Below are 22254 nucleotides of genomic sequence, written 5' to 3'. Positions count from 1 at the left end.
CCACGATTGCCTATTGTGCATGTTCTTTACAGTTGTATTGTTGAATTGTATAATCATCTCATCTCATCTGGAAACAAGAACTAAATGTTAAATGTTTCAAATAGGGAAACTCAGAGCAACTTTTGATCATATTTTTACATTTATGTGACGTGTTTGCATTTTAATTATAACATTCTGATATTTCATTGTCCATGGTACTTTGGGCATGTCAATATTTAATTCTCTATTTTAATGGTCAATCTGAAATTGGAAAAATGACCAGAAACTATGTGGGGAAATAAAATGAATGGTCTAGGATAAGCAAATAAAGTAAACACCTGTTGTAGAAAATGGAAAGGAACATTCATTTCTCACCCACCTTTGTCTCCTTCAAATGTTTTGTCAAATTATATTAATGTGAAATTTGTTCCTCTTTATCTTCTTTCTTTTCCTTTTTATTACTTCAACTAATATCAGGATCTATTGAAAATAATCTCTTTATTTCATGAAAAATAGAGATAATTCATGTGTATATCCTACTTTCCTCAGATTTTACTTTTGAAATTACAAACTTGGTAAGATGTATTAGAGAATCTAATCCATATATCATACATGATATTATTTAATCCTTTGTTTGGTAAGATTTTCAGCATATGGATAACCAAGTATAAGTTTTACACTTTATAATATTGAATAAAATGCATAACTAATACATAACATATTATGATAATAGTAATAGATGTGCTTATTAATACATGGATAAGCATGGTCAAAGACAAAACTGTCTTTAATATATCAAATTAAATATAAAAAATAATTTCAACATAATTTATCCCAACATTAATAATATGAGACACTTTATTCAATATTTTTATTATAAGATCTATCAAACGACCCCTCAATTAATTACCAAAACCAAAACAGCAATTGAAGCATTGCTTGCCAACCTAATTATGGTTAGGTTTTCATCAAATCAATGTGATTTCTACTTTAATCAGACTCCACTCGCCCAACCTCTATGAGGTAATGAGATGACATGAAAAAAAATAACCAAGGCAACTTATGTGCTTTTTTCAACCGATTCAGTATTTAAACTCTATGAATTCGACCTTTAAAGTTTTTCAATATTGAATCTGTTATATTTTTAGAATCATAAGTTTATATCCATTACTTATACATCAAATTTATATTCAGAGATGGAAGTACTGAATTCAGATTAACTCGATCTTATATCTTTCAAGAATAATATTTAATTTAAAATTAAAAAAAAATCTTCTTTACTTTCATAATTTTTGTATCGAGTCAAAATAGATCGAACAAATTAAAACGAATGGACTGAGAAATATTCATTTGACTAGAAGCACTTAGGTAAAAGTATTCATTAAAGTTTTCACGTGGGGTTTCCATTGACATCGCCGTATTGATGGGTGAGTTTCATTTATGTCTAAACTTTCATTAATGGTTTCTTTGACTACAAACACTTTGGTAAAAGTATTCATTAATCCCATTGAAATGTGGATTAAAATAATTTTTAGTGATGAAATTAATGCATCACATTAGTTAATAATTATTTCAACAGTTTTATTACTAATCCCAATAAGTGGAACATTGAATATAATGGGTAATTAATGCTTAGCACAACAAACGGATAACTTACTCTAAATAAAATCAAATAATCTTATTTTTTGTCGGAATGATATTTTATCTATGTTATTTTACCTTTTTAAATATTTTTACCCTTTTAACTTTAAATATTTTTTAACTAAAAAAATGGAAAAAAGATCAATTTATTTTAAAATAAAAAAATATTATAGTTTTTTTAATTTTCTGACCATTTAGCACTTTCCTTTTTGTGTATATTAGTACATGTTGATTCTCCTGTATTTGATTGGTAAATTATGATTAGCCTGAAATCTGGTTTGGTCCATCAAAAACAACCTTGTGACCAATAATCTACACGACAAACGTCATTTTATTGTCGTTTCAAAGTCATAAAATACGAATTCATGATTTTGGGTATTTTTTTCTACATGTATTAATTTTCCTGAATATGATTAGTGAATTCCAATTGGTCTCAGATTTGATCAGTCTACCTACCAATATTCACCGTGGAAAGCACCATTTTATTTTATTTTGAACATTTCGAGGTTATTAAACAAAAAAAATCATAAATTTGGGCATTTTTTACGGTAATATTATATGTCATTTTTTAAAAATTTGTTTGACGAACTCCTATCGGATTGGAATTTAGCCGATCCATTAAAACCGACATGGTGACCAATACTCACCATGACAACTGTTACATTTTTTACATTTCAAGATCATGAAACATGAATTCATTATTATAGACATTTTGTGTCTTTTGTTTTTTCCTGAATTTGATTTAGAAATTTGACAATCCATCGAAACAGCCAAGTGACTAGCAACCAAACGACCCCTTATTGTTCTTAATCCATATCGTTAAAAAGTGGATTTTGGTGAGACTATTTATAGTAGTAACACAAAGTTATTACTCTCCAATGTGTGTGTATATATATATTTCAATGGAATAGTATATTCTGCTACTACGAACAGAGTTGCAATGGTCATACCTGCTTGGCCAAATTTTCTTCGCGTGTTATTTTGCTTAAGCTTGCATGCTTTTCTACCTTCATCATACACAACAAGTACATGGTGAAGAACGCTTACGAGGCCTGGGTTAGCTTAGTTTTTCTTTTCTTATCCAAAGAATCAAATACGCGATACATGAATATCAAGGCAAGAGAAAATAAAGTTCACATAGTCTCAACAAGGCAGCCTTTTACGCCTGCTCTTAATGGGATGGAGAACTGAGATTACTCCAGAATCCATACAACTACAGAAAGATGACAAAGTCAGACGAGAAACCAAAATTTTTTTACAATGAAATCATAACCTGAATTATAATAAACATAAATAAGAGTAACAATAATTAATTGGTGACAAACCTTACATTAGCCTATTGTTTGATCCCAATTGTAACCAAAGTACACTGTACACATGTGCTTGCATAAACTCACCAATCGATAGTAGTTGGGGATCCTGGCTATTAGCTCTGGATTCCAGGTTTTCAATACATCTCCACAGTTATTCCGACACTGCAACTTCTTGGTCAACCCTCCAGTAGTTTGCATCGTTGTACTCCTTTGTTCCTGCCCCACCATCATCTGTGCTCTCCTTTTCTGGTACCTTAGGAACAATGCTCCTTTTCAATGGAGCGGCTTCGCCAACAATCCCCTCTTTAAGAGCATGTTCCATTGCCTTCTCAGTACCTTCCAATTCCACGCCGACAAATTCAACATCCTCTTCAAATAAAGAATGAACAGTGGTTGCTTTCTGACTAGAATCAGATCCTGAACTTTTGCTAGAATCAGGAGATGAGACACCATTTGGAATAGATTCTCCACTACAACTAGTAGTGGAATTAAGTGGTGGAGTTCCTATTTCCCCTGGATTGGCAAGATGGTCAGCGGAGTTGCTATGGTCTACAAATGGGTTGACGGTGGATCCACCAACTTGAAAATTTGAGGCATCCCCCCATGCTACCCATTCAGGCATAGACCTGTCTCCAAAGGGGTCATCACTCCCTGATGTCTCGAACGTCATGTCAGTTGCGGTGTATGCTTTCTCATTCTGTTGATTAAAGTCGCCATCATTACCAGAATTGGCTATGCTGAACCCATTAAAGGGGTTCAAACTAGAGTTGGGTATTGCATTAGAATTTTTGCTCTCAGCCAATTCATCCTCCTCTCCAACTACCACTTCATCATCACTATTGCTGTTGCTACTATTTGACATTCCATTGAGGTTAATATCCTCCATCACATCAGCAGGTGAGGTGCTCATAGAAGCATCACCAATTCTATCATCTTGGAATGCAAACCAATTTGAATTTGTGAACAAACTGCTGCAGAAGTGGAGGGCGGGAAAAAAAGGAAAGGTAGACATTATACAAACAGTAGCGAGTCCTAACAGATAAAACTGAAAGATATTACAACTCTGAAAGCCTAGACATCTTGTATAAACTATGGCATGTTAGGTTGTTATACATCCGCTCGTAAGAGATGGATGTTCCTTGTCCTGACCTTTAGAAGTATTAAGAGTTCCAATTAGTTGACCGTTGTTTTCAACGAACTATTCATCTTTAAAGACACTGGAAGAACCAAAGAAATGAAGAGACACATTTACCATAGTCAAATAATTGGAAAGAAATACATTTTTCTCTTTCGTCATCTATATGCCTTCTCTTTTTTCACTTTCTTTTCTAGTAGCATATGTGCTCAAGTGATTCCGTGACTTAAAAAGACATGGAAATTTGAACTCACCTCCCCTGATCATCTGCCAACCTTAGGGATGATATCACAACTTCAGCAGACTCGTCATCAAAATAAACATCCTACAATGGCATGAACATAACATGGTGAGGAACACCAAGGCAAGTGATAACAAATGGCAAATGCAATAATGATCGATAATATATCCACAAGGAAGACTGCTTAATCAGGGATATGGAAGTACTGACCTCATCATCTCGATCGAGAGCTCCACGCCCCTGGAAAATGCAAGAAAGACCGTGAGTGAACAGACACTGAAAGTCGACCCCCCCCCCCAAAAACCCAACCCCACAATTACCAAAGGTTGAGTTGGGGGTGCAGTACAAAAATGTTGATGAGCTTACATATTCCTCTTTTTTCCTTTTTATGCACGCAGAAGCCCACACTGCCCAAATTTCACCTCCCAAAACGAAATAAAATTTACCTCTTCAGCATCATCATTATCATATATGGTGTAGCGGAATGCTTGACTCAGATTATTCGCTAAAGCAGCTACATCATAATCTCTGTCATGAACGTCTTCCTCATCACTCTCCCTCGTTCTGTCGTGCAATGCAGTAGGTCGGCTGGCCATACAAATAAAGGACATTAACATAAACCAATATTTTGTAGAAGAATAGCAGAGTAGAAAAGGGATTACTAAGGAACTTAAAAATAACTTTTCCACCAAAAGACGTTTCATCTTGAACAGTTATAAAATCCATGATATCCCCATGAAATTCTGCAAGCCTCTCTTCGATAACTTCATCTAATAGAAAGACATCTTGGACTACTAGATCACAACAAAAAATAAGTTTATTGTGACAGATTCTGGTCATCAAAAGCATGTATTTCAGTTAATTCCTGGCTTGTCCCACCCACCACCATTTCCTCTTTTCCCCATTTTCCACTTGCTCCTCGTGTTTGAAGATCCAAACATTGACAGAAAGATACTATGGACGAAGAGTGCAGCTTGTTTGAACACCAACAACATGGTGAATGACTTGCTTGAGGTATCGGATACTTCAAACTTCACTTTGTGCATATTCTTTATTTACTTCTCCTATTTGTACTTCTACTGTACCAGGGCACTGCCAACACATAAAAATATAGCCCAGGAATGGTTCCAAGCAGTAGCTTCAATACAATAATTATCCAACTTCAGATCTATGTCGAAGTATAATGCACACAACCATTATGCGAATTTCATTTTTTCAATTAAGTTAGCAGAAAAGAAAAAAAGAGATAGAACCTTACCCACAAGCCCAGCGGTAGACATTTTCTAATGTATTACGCTCCTGTAAGGCAGTGGTATGCCAATCACTAAATTCCATATTCTTCTGGAGTACAAGACAAGCAGCAAAACCAGTTAGAACAGAAACACCAGTATTAAGAGACAATACCAGTATCAACAAAAAAGGTAGGCATGAGACTACTGAGCTCCAGCAACATAAATATCAACAGGCACCTCAAAATAGACACCGCCTTCACGAAAAGTGATCATTTATTCGTGAAAAGGAAAATGTTGCCGAGAGATCATTCAAACCATTCTATTGTCATGCACATCTGAACAAATATTGATGTACACTCCAATATTGCCAGAAATGAACCAAGTTTTAGTGCCAATTTTTTTTTTAAATTCTGGAGTGTGGAAAGGCAAGTAACTGTTTTCTGAAATTATCTTCCTGTGCCCACCATGAAGTTTCAAAAAAGAACTTTATAGGGAAACACGGTATATTTAACATTAAAGATTCAGGTAATCATTGCTCCTCATTAGAAAAAGCCTCAGAAACCTAGGTTTTGTGAAGCATATCAAGCAACAAAATTATATCTGACAAACCTCAAGATGTGCTCGAATGCAGTTGTCGCTGTTTCCCAACTGAATAAGCTTGTTAGAAATCCTAGTTATATGCCCTATATTACCTACTCGGGGTGCTTGTTTTCCAGTAGCTGGTAAGGTGGGCTGCATCAGTTAAAAAAACACCATTAAATACTTGCACAAGTTATTACCAGCATTGAGACTGCATAGTTCAAATTAAACAGACTTATCCTTTAGAGGGGTAGAAAACTCGGGAGAATTTTGTTCGAACATGAAGGGGGATTATGCACAAGATCAAAAACCTCAAACAAAGGATTTCATTGTTTCACAAAGATTAACCTGATTTCCATCACCAGAAACTGTAGGCTGTTTATCTGTTCGAATTATTTTCCCAATCAAATTGCACTCCTCAAAAAGATGGTCAATGATTGTGTTGGTCTTACTTTCTAAGCATGAGTATATTATACTCTCCACATAATGATGTAATGCATTGTTATAGGGGTACCTATACAGAAATTAAGCAAATAGTAAAAATGTCAATCGGAAGTTGGTTTTAGGAAGATCAATAATAAAATATATGAACATTCACTCCAAACTACTTATGAGGCCAAGAATCAGGGACATTGACATAACATCTTACTCAAAAAAGAGATTCAGGACCCTCTCAATTGTCCCAGAGCTGATCAATTCTCTCTCTGCAACTTCATTACCAGTCTTCAGTAGCACAGAAATGAATTCCACTATCTACAAGGAAGATAAAAATAAAAGTAAGATGGACAGATTAAAAAGCTTGAACAAGATTATCAACTCAATAGACCACAGACACAAACTCCGCAGGCATTCAAGAACTGGTTGTACTTATGCAAAGCTACTATCCCAAATTTCCATCAGAATAACAAACACAAGATCTATAACTCCAATGCAACAGAGACATAAAACCATTTGATCTCTTAACAACAAATAGGAAACAGCATAATAGTGAAGTTCTCGCTTTGCATATCCTCCTGAGAGAACACCAGTCAAATAGGAAAGGAATAACAAAGGCCAGCTCATTCTGTTACAAGTATATAATCAAGACAAACCTTTAAACGATGCTTTCCTAGAGGCGGCCTGAGTTCTCCATATGTTGTTGGCAGAACCTTCTCATCAGATGATACATTCAACAGCTCAAGCAAACCACCTGTGCCATAAGTGATGTCAAAGTTGTTGAACTTTCCAAGATGAGCAAGCAACAGATAAACAAATTTCATAACTGCAAGTAGCATTCTGCTTGTAACTTTTTTTCTTGTTTTTGCCGGGTGGCAGGAGGGTATCACTTTTGTATAGATGTTGCATTATGACACTTCCCCCCAAACTGGTCTCCAGTGGAGAACTTGAAATTGACTTTTCCACAGTTAAACAAGTATCCAAATTCAAAACTGTACAAACTTCCACATAAGAAAACTTACCAAGTTTAGGAAGCATTGCATCGATAGTGTCCGGATCGACATGCACGGGAGACTCATACATCTGTTGGTTCCGGAAAGAATACATCATAGATGATGGAATTGATCTTTTTGGATCCAGCAGAGAGATGCAGACAGACAACGAATGGACAAGGGAAGATTTTGAATGTGAGTCTTCAAGGGCATGACCAAATATCCTGGCAACAAAACTGCAAGCAGAGAAATTGTGACACTTAATGAATAAAAGTTACTATCTGCTGAAAAGATATGTCAAGACCTCCCAACTTCCAAGGGAAATATCAACCAAGGTCCAACAAACCTTGGGCTTGATAGTTTGGTGGCCAAAGGGGATGGTGTGTTTCTGGTTATTGCACATAGTGATTCTGCTGCATTAGCATGTACTTCAGGAGAACACTGGACAAGGAGAAAGAATCCATCAAAAGAGTTTCGAGTGTGAGTCGCCATTCAGTAAAACACCAAGTCACACTAGTGCTCCGATACACAAACTTAGAAATATATTAACTATTCCCGAAAATAAGAATTTAAAAAGGGAAGAAAAAAAAAAGATTTTTCAGTCAAATCAAATAAGGGGAGCAAAGAGGACATGCATCCATAACTGGAGAGAACTTATAGTTCAGTGGTCTGGTAACAGGTAATTCCTATCAGCTAAGGAAAAACATTCTAGCTCCTGCTGCTCCTAACACCAGAAACTCACTAGACTCTTTGCAACATTAAATAACCAACAATTTAACATGTAAACCAGTAAAGAAAGTTTCGATGGATGATCTGTGAAGGCACTGCAAAGAAATAATGATAACAAGAAACACAAGAATAGATACCAACAGACAGGCGAAGCAACGCAATCATATAATACTCTAGAAAAGATGCATCCAATATTAAAATGCTCTGTAAACATTTCCACATGTGTATACATCCAACCACCATTAACATAAAATCAGGTAGATGTGTATTTTTTTACTTACAGAGGGGCTCAATTTGTCCACTATCATTTCTAATAAATTGCTCTCAGTCAACCATTGCATCACATCCATAGTAGTGGGGTACATATGATCATCAGCTCCGACAAGTCGCACCAAAACCTTGAAAGAAAGGACTTGTTAGAGGAAAAGAGTCGTCTCCACTAGATTATCCATATAACCATTTGACTATGTTAGTGATTGCGTCAGATGGTAGAAGAAAAAACCAAGCAAACTAACCTCCATTATGGATGTGATACCAATCAAATCCACCATCTGTTGGAAAACATCATGATGGGCCTGTAACCAAAAAAATTAAAAGCAGGAACGAATACCAAGCCCTTCAGCGGAAAAAGGGGAGAGGAAAAAAATGCATTTTAAACAATCATTTACAGGTTGCAAAGGCACACAATTTTGCATTAAATCATCTTCCACACAGAGTTTGCAAAATGAAATTACCTGAATTATAGTTCCTACCAATTACCCCCCACCCCCAAAAGTAATCAAGATGCCCAAACAAACCTTACTCACATCCGCTAGCTCTGTGCAGTTGTTAAAAAAACAATTTAAACAAGGGATGAACTCATGATCCACCTAGCTTCACCACCCATTCACCGAGTCTCAAGAGGATTTGCAAGATTACACATCAAAATTAACTTCTCCAACAGATCCACTCAACTCCTTAAAAAACATAATGCAAATTCAGGACCCTGCAATTACTATTCCATCCCAGCGTATCTTAATTCAACCTTCTAAAGAAGGTAAATTCCAAGAAGAAGCAAGCCAAAGAATGCAAGATGCATTATGCAACTTTAGTATTAGACAATGTAGTCTTCTAGAACATAGGATGATTTGAAATTGTGGAAAATGAAGTGATCTAGGTTGCTCGGACTCGGGTGCGGGTATCCGAGACGGATGCAAATCCAAGAGTCAAATTCGGCAAAATTTAAATTTTAAGATTCAGGGGTGCGAATCCGAGTATGGATATGAGTGCGGGGATTCGGCTAAAATTATTCAATATTATAAAATATAGTTATAATAATAATATTAAATATCTTGTAAAACGCTATATTAAAAGCATATCAATTATAGATGTACAAATTTAAAAGCATAAATTAATTATGACTTGTTACTAATTAATTTTAAAAAAATTATAATTCCTTTTATTTATTATAAAAAAATAAATAATCATTTACATAGCCTACTCTGTTCCTTTTCAAGAAAAAAAGCTCTGCTTGCGCTCTCTCTATTCTTGTAAGCTTTGCCTCTTCACTATTCTTTTCCATGGAGCAACCAGACCTTGTGACAACTTCGTCGGAGAAAGGTCGTCAACTTTCACCGGCCATGAAATTGACCTCTTCTTCCCCATTTTTTTTCTCGGCTCTGGTCAAAGTATTCGGATCGGATTGACCGAATCCGACACGCACCGCCCACACCAGTGTCGCGTCGAGACGGGTTCGGCTGCAAAAATGAAGAGTTCGCGCAGCATAGGAAGTGATGGCTTAAGCTCGCGATGGATCAGAAGCAAGGTCAAACAACATGACAAAAACTATTGGAAGGAAGGAAAACACAAGGATCATAACTTCATTTGTAGTGAAAGCAGGCCAGGATCCCCATAGAAGAAGCAAGAAGCACAATAAGAGGGAAAATGATTCACATCAATCAAAACTTTCAGGCCTAATCAAATTTTGCGAAAAAATTGATGATGCATAAGAGAAAAGACAGGATTGACCGAAGTTCCTGAGATCCTAAAGATCTTTCATATATCAATCGGATGGTAAGATAAGGAAGTAGTACAAGAAGAGATAATCGGCAAGCAGAGTGTTCTTTGGAAAGCAAAGAAGTGAAAATCTAAATATTTGGAATTGAGACAAGACGCTAAGAGGGACAATGCGAGGTATATATATATATATATATTTTTTTTGATAACCGAGAAATCCGTCTGTGACCCGCCCTTTGGACCAATCACAGCCTTCTAAACTCGGTGGATAATGGGCCCGCCCCTTTACCCTTCTCCACTTAAACACCGGGCTTCGCTTTGCATGGTGTGGGGCTTGAACCTGCGACCTAAGCCACGAATCCTCCACCTTTTGCCACTTGAGCTAGGCCTTGGGGGCACAATGCGAGGTATATATTTAGGAAGACTATTCAAGATTGCGAATGAATTAAGTATGTATGTTACGAAATAATATATATAATTACCCAATCGGAATGACAAGGGAGATAGGAAGATAGAGAGAGGGGAAGCAAAATGTTATTATTTGGAATTGGCAAAAACAGGAGATTGAGAAAAGTTCTGGAACATCGAGTCTCCAAAATAAGTACCTTCCCTGTCTGTTGTGCAGAACAGGATGCCATTTAACCCAAACAATTTAAGGAATAGAAGAAGATTTTCTGTGAGTTGGCGTTGCATGTGCAAAGAATCGTATTGTTCAATATCCCGTGGGTCTTGCTGAGGACAGTGGAGGAAGCAATCTTGTGTTAGAGATTACATAGGATCGGCAAGGCAAAGAAGCAGCATAATGGCAACATCACGTCCTCTTTGGAGCATACGAACACATTAAGAGATCCTTCTAATTCCACTTGTATTTGTGATATAACAAGAAATTTGCTATTAGTTCGTCAAACCTGATGGATGACAGTGGATGACTCAAGTACAGTTATTTTATACATTCTTTTTTACACTGACTTGGTGTTTATTAATGATATTTATCGAGTCTTCATGACAATCTGCCATAGACGAGTGATAAAAAACATATTTCTTGATGGGAAAACAAAGCATCACAGCTTTAACTACATGAAGCAGGAAAAGACAATAACTTGTACAATTCATGACATGCAATGGGGATTACTGGGCAAACCTGAACATAATTCATAAGTGCAGCAGTCTTCCGCACCATTAGGCATATCACCACCTACGTAAAGCAACTTCTTTTAGACCAAAAAATAAACATTTCAACAATGAAAACCAAGGTATTTTGCCCACAAAGCTTGTGGATGAATCATTTTTTTTACCTTACTAAAGTACCCAGCCAGCAAGGCACTATGGGGACGACTTGGTTCCAAAAAGGAAAAGAGCATATTCATTAGCTGCAGCAACACAGAGAGACAATTGAAACATCAGAACCTTCACTTTTTACTTAAAATATCATTACTTCATGTTGTGAATACAGTACCTCTTCGTCATCCACCAAAGTCTTGAGGATGACGTCAATTTCACACGTAAATATCTCACAGGCAATGAAAGGGAACCTAGAAGATAAAATGACATTAAAAGCAAGAAATCAATTGTTGATAAATGATTAAATTAAAGAGAACTACAGACACTTGCAAAAAGAAATACTGACATAACTGTTAAAGCAAGGTCAATTCCTGTAGAAACTTACTTAAATGTTCGTTTGCTATCAGCATCCTCAGAAGGCTCTTCAACAATGTAGTGCAGTAACTGCTCAACCTGTGTTCTCTCCCTCAAACTGAAAATAGAAAATGATAACCATGTTTCAGTGAATCTGAAATTCTAAGCTGAACTAAAAACAGTTAGTCAGCAACTATACTCTCTCCTGGGCACATGTCAAATTATAAGCATCTATATAAGTTAAAACTGGGAGAAATGTTACAAATTTATGAGACGACTGTTCAAAGCTTTGCACTCTTGGATTATTTCTTCTTCATCAAGAAGCTCTTCCAAAGTGAAATTTTCCTTGTCGAGTACTGCTTCAACCTAAAATCCCAAGGAAAGAAAAGATCATAAGCAACACCATTCACCAGGTTGGAAAGAAAGTCATCAGAAAAAACAAATAAACACATACTGTGTTGAGGTGACGGCTTCATTGAACAGTATTTACAGCGCAAGCTAGATGTACTCAATGTCGCAATTAGAATAATGCAACACCAGGTTATGCAAGAAAGAGAAGGGCATAGTGTATAATAAAACTACATTATCAAGTGATCCATCAAGCAGATGGATCTAACGGCTGCAATGAAGAATTGGCAATTCAAAACTTACTCCATAGAAATTGTTATAAATTGCACTGATCTTCACTTCACTGATGTCTTTTCATTGAATTTTTTGGTTTGCTAAGATTTAAGAGTTACCATTGTGATCTCAATTAATATGAAATAACTCAAAAGTCCCAAATTATTTTAACCAAATTCCCTAAACCATAAATGACGATTCTACTGACTTAATTCAATTTTAATAGGAAGGAGACCATACGCAAATGAACTTAGCTCAGAACAATTATCATTCTTAATAACTAATTATGAAGAGCTACACAAAAATCAAATGATCTTAGCTCAAAACAGCAATCCTTCTTAATAACTAATTATAAAGAGCTAAACAGAGTTAAACTATCACAATAGATAGCAGAAAAACTACAAGAAAATACATAGTTGAAACACCAATAGAAACACATTCATAATCTATAAATCATAGTCTGAAAACAACAAGTACACTGTTCTGCCAATTCAACATCACACAAGATCAAAATAACTAAGTCGAGAAACTTCTTTTTCAGCTAATTCAATTTGAACACTGCTCCGCCAATTCCACATCACAGAAGTTCAAAATACGATTCGAAAACACAACTCTATCAGCAAAACATCGCGGAAGATTAAAATAATTTAGTCAAGAAAATTTCTTTTAGCTCATTCAATTTGAACCTGCTCCGCCAATTCAAAATCACAGAATATCAAAATAATTGCGTCGAGAAATTTCTTTTTAGCTCATTCAATTTGAACACTGCTCCGCCAATTCAACATCACAGAATTTCAAAATAATTGAGTCTAGAAATTCCTTCCTCAGCTCATACAATTTGAACACTGCTCCACCAATTCAAAACCACAGAAGATCAAAACATACTTCGAAAACACAAACTCTACAATGAAAAAATCACAGAACATCAAAATAATTGAGCCGATTTTTTTTTCTTTTTTAGCTCATTCAATTTGAACACTATACAATAGTCATAGATAACTGGAACCTTCTAAAACATATTTGAACACTGCTCAGCCAATTCAACATAGTCAAAACATGCTTCGAAAATGAAAATACCAGCAAAACATCACAGAACATCAAAAAATTCAGCTCATTCAATTTGAACACTATACAATAGTCATAGATAACTGGAACCTTCTAACACAAATTGGAACACGGTTCAGCCAATTCAACATAGTCAAAACATGCTTCGAAAATGAAAATACCAGCAAAACATCACATAACATCAAAAAATTCAGCTCATTCAATTTGAACACTACACAATAGTCATAGATAACTGGAACCTTCCAAAACATATTTGAACACTTCTCAGCCAATTCAACATCACAGAATATCAAATATGCTTCGAAAATGAAAATACCAGCAAAACATCACAGAACATCAAAAAATTCAGCTCATTCAATTTAAACACTGTTGAATAGACATGGATCCATAATACATACCGGCGAACAAGACGACAGGACTGGAAGCTTCCAAAACATATTTGAATCAGAGATTAACAGCCGAACAGATCTGTAAACCCTAAAATTGAATAGAGAGATTCGAGACGGGGAGCTTTTTCAAGTTTTTTTTTTTTTTTGTTGAGCCAAACCCTAGGTTTTGAAGATCAAAAGAAAGCGAAGCCGTAAATATCGATAGAGATTAGAGCGAGAGAGAAGAAAGAGAAAGAGTTTTTCAGAAAATTGGCAAAGAGGAGTAAACGAAGGCTAATATTTTTGTTGGATGGGTGGGTAAGGGGGAGATTGGGACGGGAAAGTTACAAAAACTGAAATTCACTATTTAGTATGTCGAGTTCGAGTTTTGAATATGAAAATCATTTTAATATATTTGTTAAAATCTTTTTTTAAGTGTGTGAATTTAAATTGTTCAGATCAATATTAATAAAGAGATTTTCACTCCAATATGAATACGAACATAGAGAGAAAAAAAAAAGATACGATTAGTGAAAAATGTTTTTTTTTTAAAAATAATTTAGGCTGACATCTATGTCTTTTAATTTTGGGTTTGCACAAATAAAAAATTAAACATGTATAAAATTGAATAAGTAAACACATATTCTATATGACAATTTGTGTGAGATACACTCAAACTGATATATATTGTACTTATATAAAGCGCATATTATATCATATAGTGCTTGTTTGTCTACAATCAAAAATTGAAAATTTTAAATATCAATTAGGATCAAATTAAAAGACACGTTCATGAATTATATGAAAAACAAAAAACTAATGTCAGATGAAAAGAAGTATAAATCATATTGATGTGACTATGGAAAAATCTACTATGTCATTATATTATTTAATTTTAGATAATAAATATATTTGATATTTTTTAAAAATTATTATAAAAGATTAACGTGATATGGTACAAGACTACAAGTTACAACATTTGAATATGAATTATTATTATTATTTTTTGTCTCAATGACGACTGACGAGTGTGTATATGCACGTGACAGCTATGTATTATGTATTGCTTCTAAATTGTTATTTTAGAAAAAAAAAATAGCACTTTAATTAAAAAATAGAATATTTGATGATGAATTTATTTGGAGGTGAATTTCAAAGAGTATGCTTGGTGTAATTTGAAAAACACTATAAAGATGTTGTCACTTTTTTTTATTTTAATTTACTCCTAAAAAATCAAAAATAATTCTAAATTATATTGATAGTCAGATATAATTTTATTTCTTACTTTAAAAATATAAATTATTTTTTAAAAATACTCATATTTTTCATAGCTAAAAACGCCCCATCATATTCAAGGTACAAGATCAACTTTGATATATTTTAATGAGTGTTTTTATTTAAATAACATTTACACGTACTTGTATTTATATTAATTAACTATGACTCATTAGTGATTAACTATAACAATTTGATTTTATATTCTTGTGGTAAGACTCACCGAAAAGGGAGACTTTCTTTATCAATACTTATTTTCACATTCAAAATTTAGACTCGAATTTTCCAGATAAAAGTGAAAAAAAGCATTGTTCATTTCATCGCAATCCTTAATCTTAATTATTAACAGTTATGCATACATGTTGGTTGCATAATTACTACTATTAGTAATATAAATTAACTATTATTTAATAAAATACCATCATGTACGTAATAAGTATTTCATTTTTTACATGTTATAAAATATTATATTAATAGTAAATTTCGTTGATAAAACATATAAATAGTCATATTGTATCTATAAAAAAAAACGCATTTTAAGTATCACACAGTAGTTGAATATCAAACACTAATTTGACTCGACATTTTTAGCAAAATTTATAATTTGCAAGTTGAAGGAAATAATCTGCAATTTGCACTTCTAAATGTTATTTTTAAAAAAAATAAAATTTATATTAGTAAAGTCCTGTCATGAAAATGATGGCCAATTTTGCAATATATAAGAAATTCATGGTGTGAGTAATGAGGAAAATTAGGGCCCATTGACATGACCCAACAATATAAACAAAAAAGAAATGAAGTTATTTGTTGAATAGTTTATTTATTTTTCATAGCTTTCAAAATTTGAAAATTATATTAATTTTAATTCGTTGGATGTAGAGTTCGAACTTGTGATCTAATATGCAAATTTCTTAACATATCCATATTAAGCTAAGTTGTAGGGAATTTTAGTAGCTTAATTGGTTGATTATCTGAATTTTAATTTTGTTGACGAGAATTTGATTCTCCACTTGTAGCCACGTACGCCTAGAGTTGAAATTCATCGTCTAGTGCTCTTAATTTTTCTTTTGAAAAAGAGCCAGAGCCACATGTTTTCAAATTCGAGACTACGTTTGCGATAACATCCAATTTTACTTCAAGCCACTATGAAAGAATTTGTTGAAGTGGTGAAATGATCTTTCCTATTAAAAGTTGTTAAGTGTATTATAGAGTTTGATCAATAAGATTTGTCTGAAATTATATTTACAAAAAGATCGAATTGTCAAAACATTCATGAGAATAGATTTAAATATATATTAAAAAACAATATGTTCACAATTAAATCATTCATGCTTTGTATTAATTATGTGTTAAAAAAGTGTTTGATTGAATAACTAACCTATGCTTGGTTGGGAGAAAGGTGATAATTAGGTTAATTAGTGATGTTAAAAAGGTGATTAGAAATATATAATTTAAGGGGAAAAGGCTATTTAGAAGGAATTGGAAGTGTAAACCAAAAGCAAGAAGACAACTGTCAAGTTTTTTTATCTTTTAATTTTTTAAAAATATGAAATGATTGGAGTCGGCAATTTTTTAATCATATATGCAAATAATAATAAAAGAATATCAAGTTGAATGAAATTAAATGACATATTGAAAATTAAGTTTGAGATTTTATTTGATTTATGGTATAAATTTATTACATAATAAAATTATATTTTTAATAAAACAAAATTTTCAAATTGAATTTCAAAATATCCATCACATCTCACGTACCAAATGCATTCGTACTGTTTAAAATTTAATTAAATCTCATATAACTATATTGTTAACAATGAAACAATTTTAAGCTTACCAACATGGGTTGTAGTGCACTGGAGGAGTACTTCACCTTTAATCCGAGGTCTCGGGTTTAAGCCCTGGATATGGAGAAAATTTCGTTGTGAGCGCCACTGCAGTGCACGATTCGAATTTAGTCGGAGCTCCAATATGGACTTCAAACATCGGGTGGGAACCCAAAAAAAAATAAAAAATTTAAGCTTGAATAATATTAGGGACACATTTCACCCAAATAGATAAAAGAAAGATATTGTTGAGTCTTTGTTAGTATATTAATAATCTTTTTAATTTAATATGTGGAAGAAGTGATAAATTTGATTTTGATTCAATAAGTAATAAAAAAAGCACTTTAAAGTTATTTCTAATATGTGAAAAGGACGATTTTGACCTTTTTTTTAGGCAGAATGGTCTGGGAGACCCTCGTACTTGTCTCATTTTGTCACCTAAGCCCTTATAATCTAGACTTTGCCAACTAAACCCTCGAACCCACTGAAATCCAACATTTTAAACCCTTTTTTTGACCTATCATCCCATGTGGCAAAAGTAGTTCTAGTGCGTGAATTACACCCACTTTAGGAGCGTGAGATGCTTTTAAAAAGCCAATAACGGTCATTTTTGGCCATCTTCCCCAAATTCCCCTAATTTCTTCTTCAAATATCCAAAATGTCTTCTCTTTCTCACTCGTTTATCTCTCTCCAAATTTCTTCTTCTTCTCCATAATTGATCAGGCCTTTTTTGTCTATATTTTATTTTTCTCGCCTTTTTCTTACTCGTTAATTTTTTTGTTCTTCACAATGACTGTTTGTTTTTGCTATTGTGGGCTTCATGCTGAACTTAAGATGTCAAGAACATCAACAAATCCAGGAAGAATGTTTTGGGGCTGTCAAAAATACACAAATGGTAATGGATGTGGATTTTTTCGATGGGCTGATATGGCTGATCCTACCTACCAAGAACAACACTACATGAAGAATCAATCAACAAATGTTGATCATGGAAGGCATAGGCATGGAAGGCAGGNATATGTGGAAGAAGTGATAAATTTGATTTTGATTCAATAAGTAATAAAAAAAAGCACTTTAAAGTTATTTCTAATATGTGAAAAGGACGAGTTTGACCTTTTTTTTATCAAAAGAAATAAGAAGTCCAAAAAATATTTATTTACTCAATTTACGAGAGTCAATTTAATTAATATTTAAAATTAAATTAATTTAATTTTTTTAAATTAGATACTCAAAAAGTTATATCAAAATATCATTTTTTTCGTTTATTTTTATTTGTCTATTTTATATTTTGTATGTCACTTAAGAAATAATTAAATATTAGTATTAATATGATGAAATATTTTTATTCTTAAAAAAAACCGTGATAAGTAAAAACGAAACGTGAGAGTACAAAAAATAATGTGACAAGTAAAAATAAAGGAGAAAAAAAAAAAGTTGCTGTATGAAAAGTATGGCTGAGAAGAATAATGTCTACTTCGGACAATTCCGACTCCCAACAACTTCTGACCAATTATTCATCACTTTTCAATTTCCAGGCGACATACATACATCCCTTGCTCCGATAATCTGTGCCGGAACTAGGGTTCCGCCGGCCGGAGAATTCTCCAGCCTCCAGATCTGTCTAATTGAAGTTGTAGATCGCACAATTAGTTAAGCAAAATTGGAATGATTTATTGGTGAATTGATTGTAACTTGTTTGTTTTGTTGGTGGTGGTTACTGGTTGGTAACTGAAGAAGAAGAAGAGGAGGACAAAAGTTCAATCAATAAACAGAAAATGAGTGTGAGCAACGGTTCAGTACATCCTGTTGACGCACCACCGTTGCAAACGGAAGCAGCTAACGTGCCGAGAGTAAGGATGAAGGATGTTCAAGGAATGCCTGGGACGATTGGTGGATCCTTCTTACGTTTCGCTCAGTTTGTATTTGCTGTTGTCTCGCTTTGCGTTATGGCTACTACCGCTGATTTTCCTTCCGTCACAGCTTTCTGGTAATATTTTTGTTCTGTAAGCACAAATTTCAGTTCCGATCATGTTTAGATAAGCATATGTGAGTTAGATGTTTAATTTGAGGCCTAATTGCAAATGGTAGCAGTATTATTTGAGTTTATACTGAAGAGAAGTGTTTAGTTAATGAGGTCTCTTTGAAATATTTCTGTGTTAACAGTTTGTTCAGTTTGCACGGAGATTTTGGAGCTGAGCTTTGGATGCTTCACTTCAATTTGTCAATTAGATGAATTGGAGTTGATTTCTCACATGGTCACTCGTTATTATCTCAGAAAAACCATTTTCTCTACTGAAGAAAATTGGAATCAAGAAGAAAGATGACTTTTTGAGATGATAACTATTAGTTGAGTGGCCATCTGAGAAATCAATCGAACGAATTGAGAATGGGCTGATTTTTAGATGATCATATAGTATGCGACTTCGTGGTGTATTGTGTGGAACAATTGTGCCTGGCAGTTTGATTTTTCAAACGTTTTTTTGTATAATAAAAGGTCATTCATGTTCTGTATGCCATCAGATTAGCTGTTTCAATTTTATCAGATGTGAAATGATAGTTGCCCCTTCATAGTGGAGCCTTCTTGGATAACTTATTTCTAACTTGCTATTCAATCTGGAGATGCTCAGTTGACTCCTTAACGTTGATAGGAAAATGGCTTAATGAATAAAATGTGCATGAGGGTAAGGAAGTCTGGATGAACTTAAGGTGAATAGGTGTAAGTCTCACTGCTTGGGAACACCCAGTGTTAACCATACTGAGAGACACGGGGGACGGGGCATTCTATTCCTTCAAGTCCCGCAGCTCTAAATGTGCCTATTCCTTTGACACATTTCCATGGAAAGAGGGTGGAAACGACTTATTCCTCATCAACATTAACCCGCTTACCGCGACTTGAATAAGACGAAGGCAATAGGCGTCACTGAACTAGGTACTTTCCTACTAACTACCCAAACTCCCAATGGGGATGAGCAACTCCACCAGGAAGAATGGAAATTGACTTTCATGTTGAAGTCTTCCCCGTTGGAAGGCTGAGGGGCACCTTGCACATCTTGGAAAGATCATGCTTTGTATACGCATTCTCATTATCTTTTATAAGTGAAGTAGGCAAACCTATGGGTCCTTAGTAGCGTTGACAAAGAAGAAGGATCCAGTTAAAAGAAAGCAAATCTTTCCATTTTTCTTAACTACCTTATAGAAAAAAACAATTGCTGGGAGATGGGGTTGTGGCCTTCTGATGGAGGATGTGTTAATTCTCCACTGGATATGCTAAAAATTTCAGCCTATAAAGTCTACAACTTATATCGGAAGTATAAATCTAGTGGTTAGCGAGTCCAGTGCCTCTGGTTCAAGTCTCGTTGTAGTACGGTGACAGGCATCTTATGTATTGGTACATCCTCACTGCGCCACAGGTTGTTAATTTGTACTGGTTGGTGCTGTGTAAATATGATATTTATCATCCTCCTAAAAGAAAAAGGTAATTTGCCGGCAAAGTCTGTTGATGCCTTGATGGTTGTACTATTTGTAAATTTTGAAGATCAAATTAAGATTTTGTATATAGTTGGGGGGTGGGGGTACCTTTTGCTCCTTTTGTTAATATCTTTTCTGTCACATTACCTCACTGGATGGTTGTTCGAAGCGGACATTGTTCAGTTCTGTTGTTAACATAGATCTAGTATTGCCTAAATGTGCTAGTTAATCACGTGGTATCTCCATTGACTTGAAGTCAACTAATTGGGCTGCAAATGCTGCCAATAATTCATCATATATCTTGTTAGAAGTTTGGATCTCTTCTTTAAACGTGAGTGAAGGAAATCTAAGAACTCTTTTCTTTTGGGTGGTATCTTATATTTGGCTTATATTTTCATACGTGCTATGTATTTTGGCCCTTTGATAAAAACATGCTTACTGGAAGTTGTGTTGCTTTATGGTGAATTTTTCATCTTATCTGGTTTTCCAGTTACCTTGTCGCTGCTGCTGGCTTGCAGAGCTTATGGAGCTTGTCTCTAGGAATTCTTGATGTTTATGCTCTCCTTGTTGGACGGTGCTTGCAAAATTCTCGGGTTGTGAGCTTATTTGCTGTCGGTGATGGGGTAAGTTGTTACAGATTCATCAAAAACTTAATCACGTAATAGTAATTGTGCTAATAAATGAATGAAGGGATTATTGAAGTAGTATTCTTGTACGATAAAAAAGATGCATATCAACTTGTCAAACATTCTGATTTCTTCGTGTGATACAAAAATTTGGATCTTCATAGAAACTAGAAAGTTGATGGCCCTTGCACAATTTGGTACAATCAGACATGCAAGGACTTGATACGACAGAGAAAAGCTCCCATAAGAATCGGTTCAATACATTAGTGCTGTGATTTTGTATTGTTTGATGAGTAAAATATCAACAAGTGTTCCAACTTTTTACCTTGCATTGGTATGAAAAAGCTTAATGCAGATATTTTGGATTCCGTTAATTTCCTATGGAAGTTTTGCAATTTCTTAGTGTATTCTTGGAAATTTTTGNCTCACTGTTCAGGAATACCCTGCGTTGTGACCATACTGAGAGACACGGGGACGGGGCATTCTATTCCTTCAAGTCTCGCTACTCTAAATGTGCCTATTCCTTTGACACATTTTCATGGAAAGGGGGAGAAATGACTTATTCCTCATCAACCTTAGCCAGCTTACTCTGACTTGAATAAGATGAAGGCAAAAGGCATCACTGAACTAGGTACTTTCCTACTAACTACCCAAAACCCCAATGGGGATGAGCAACTAACAACCAGGATGAATGGAAATTGACTTTCATGATGAAGTCTTTCCCGTTGGAAGGCTAAGGGGCACCTTGCACGTCTTGGAAAGATCATGCCTTGTATAGGCATTCTCATTATCTTTTATAAGTAAAGTAACCTAAGGGTCCTTAGTAGCGTTGACAAAGAAGAAGGATCTGGTTAAAAGAAAGCAAACCTTTCCATTTTTCTTAACTACCTTATAGAAAAAACAATCGCTGGGAGATGGGGTTGTGGACTTCTGATGGAGGATGTGTTAATTTCCCCTGGATATGCTAACAGTTTCGGCCTATACAGCCTATAACTTATGTGGGAAGCATAAATCTAGTGGTTAGCGAGTCCAGGTGACCTCAGGTGTGTTGATGGTTGTACTATTTGTAAATTTTGAAGATCAAATTAAGATTGGGGGTTGG

The 22254-nt window shown here is 34.6% G+C and overlaps 2 protein-coding genes across 5 annotated transcripts in view; one reads left to right on the top strand and one right to left on the bottom strand.

The window, feature by feature from the left end:
• Positions 1 to 2758: 2758 nt before the first annotated feature.
• Positions 2759 to 14252, bottom strand: LOC125843660 (uncharacterized). 3 transcript variants are annotated; one of them, XM_049522823.1, is made up of 19 exons: positions 13991 to 14252; positions 12169 to 12272; positions 11938 to 12024; positions 11728 to 11803; positions 11567 to 11641; positions 11413 to 11466; positions 8792 to 8851; positions 8558 to 8674; positions 7894 to 7988; positions 7578 to 7783; positions 7212 to 7309; positions 6770 to 6873; positions 6469 to 6634; positions 6151 to 6273; positions 5568 to 5650; positions 4756 to 4897; positions 4520 to 4549; positions 4323 to 4393; positions 2759 to 3904 (listed from the first exon to the last, which is right to left on the bottom strand). In XM_049522823.1, exons 1-19 carry the CDS (start codon positions 14027 to 14029, stop codon positions 3085 to 3087), a joined length of 2550 nt encoding a protein of 849 aa, XP_049378780.1. In that variant the 5' UTR covers positions 14030 to 14252; the 3' UTR covers positions 2759 to 3084. The 3 variants fall into 3 exon arrangements, with proteins under 3 accessions (XP_049378780.1, XP_049378781.1, XP_049378782.1); XM_049522824.1 differs by having other exon boundaries at positions 2759 to 3901; XM_049522825.1 differs by having other exon boundaries at positions 5568 to 5647.
• A 4296-nt stretch (positions 14253 to 18548) lies between these two features.
• LOC125843715 (CASP-like protein 5A2) overlaps positions 18549 to 22254 on the top strand; it is a 5831-nt gene continuing 2125 nt past the window's right edge. Inside the window, exons 1-2 of one of the 2 annotated variants that reach the window (XM_049522895.1) lie at positions 18549 to 19045; positions 21017 to 21149. In XM_049522895.1, coding sequence (XP_049378852.1) covers positions 18834 to 19045; positions 21017 to 21149 — 345 coding nt within the window. In that variant the 5' untranslated portion in view covers positions 18549 to 18833. The remainder of the gene's footprint in view (positions 19046 to 21016; positions 21150 to 22254) is intronic. The other variant, XM_049522896.1, reaches the window with a different exon arrangement.

The sequence above is a fragment of the Solanum stenotomum genome, chromosome 11 (genome assembly GCF_019186545.1).
Source record: "Solanum stenotomum isolate F172 chromosome 11, ASM1918654v1, whole genome shotgun sequence".
In the NCBI taxonomy this organism is placed as follows: Eukaryota; Viridiplantae; Streptophyta; class Magnoliopsida; order Solanales; family Solanaceae; genus Solanum; species Solanum stenotomum.
Note: the sequence above shows the minus strand (reverse complement) of the source record. Positions and strands in the feature narration are given on the sequence as shown.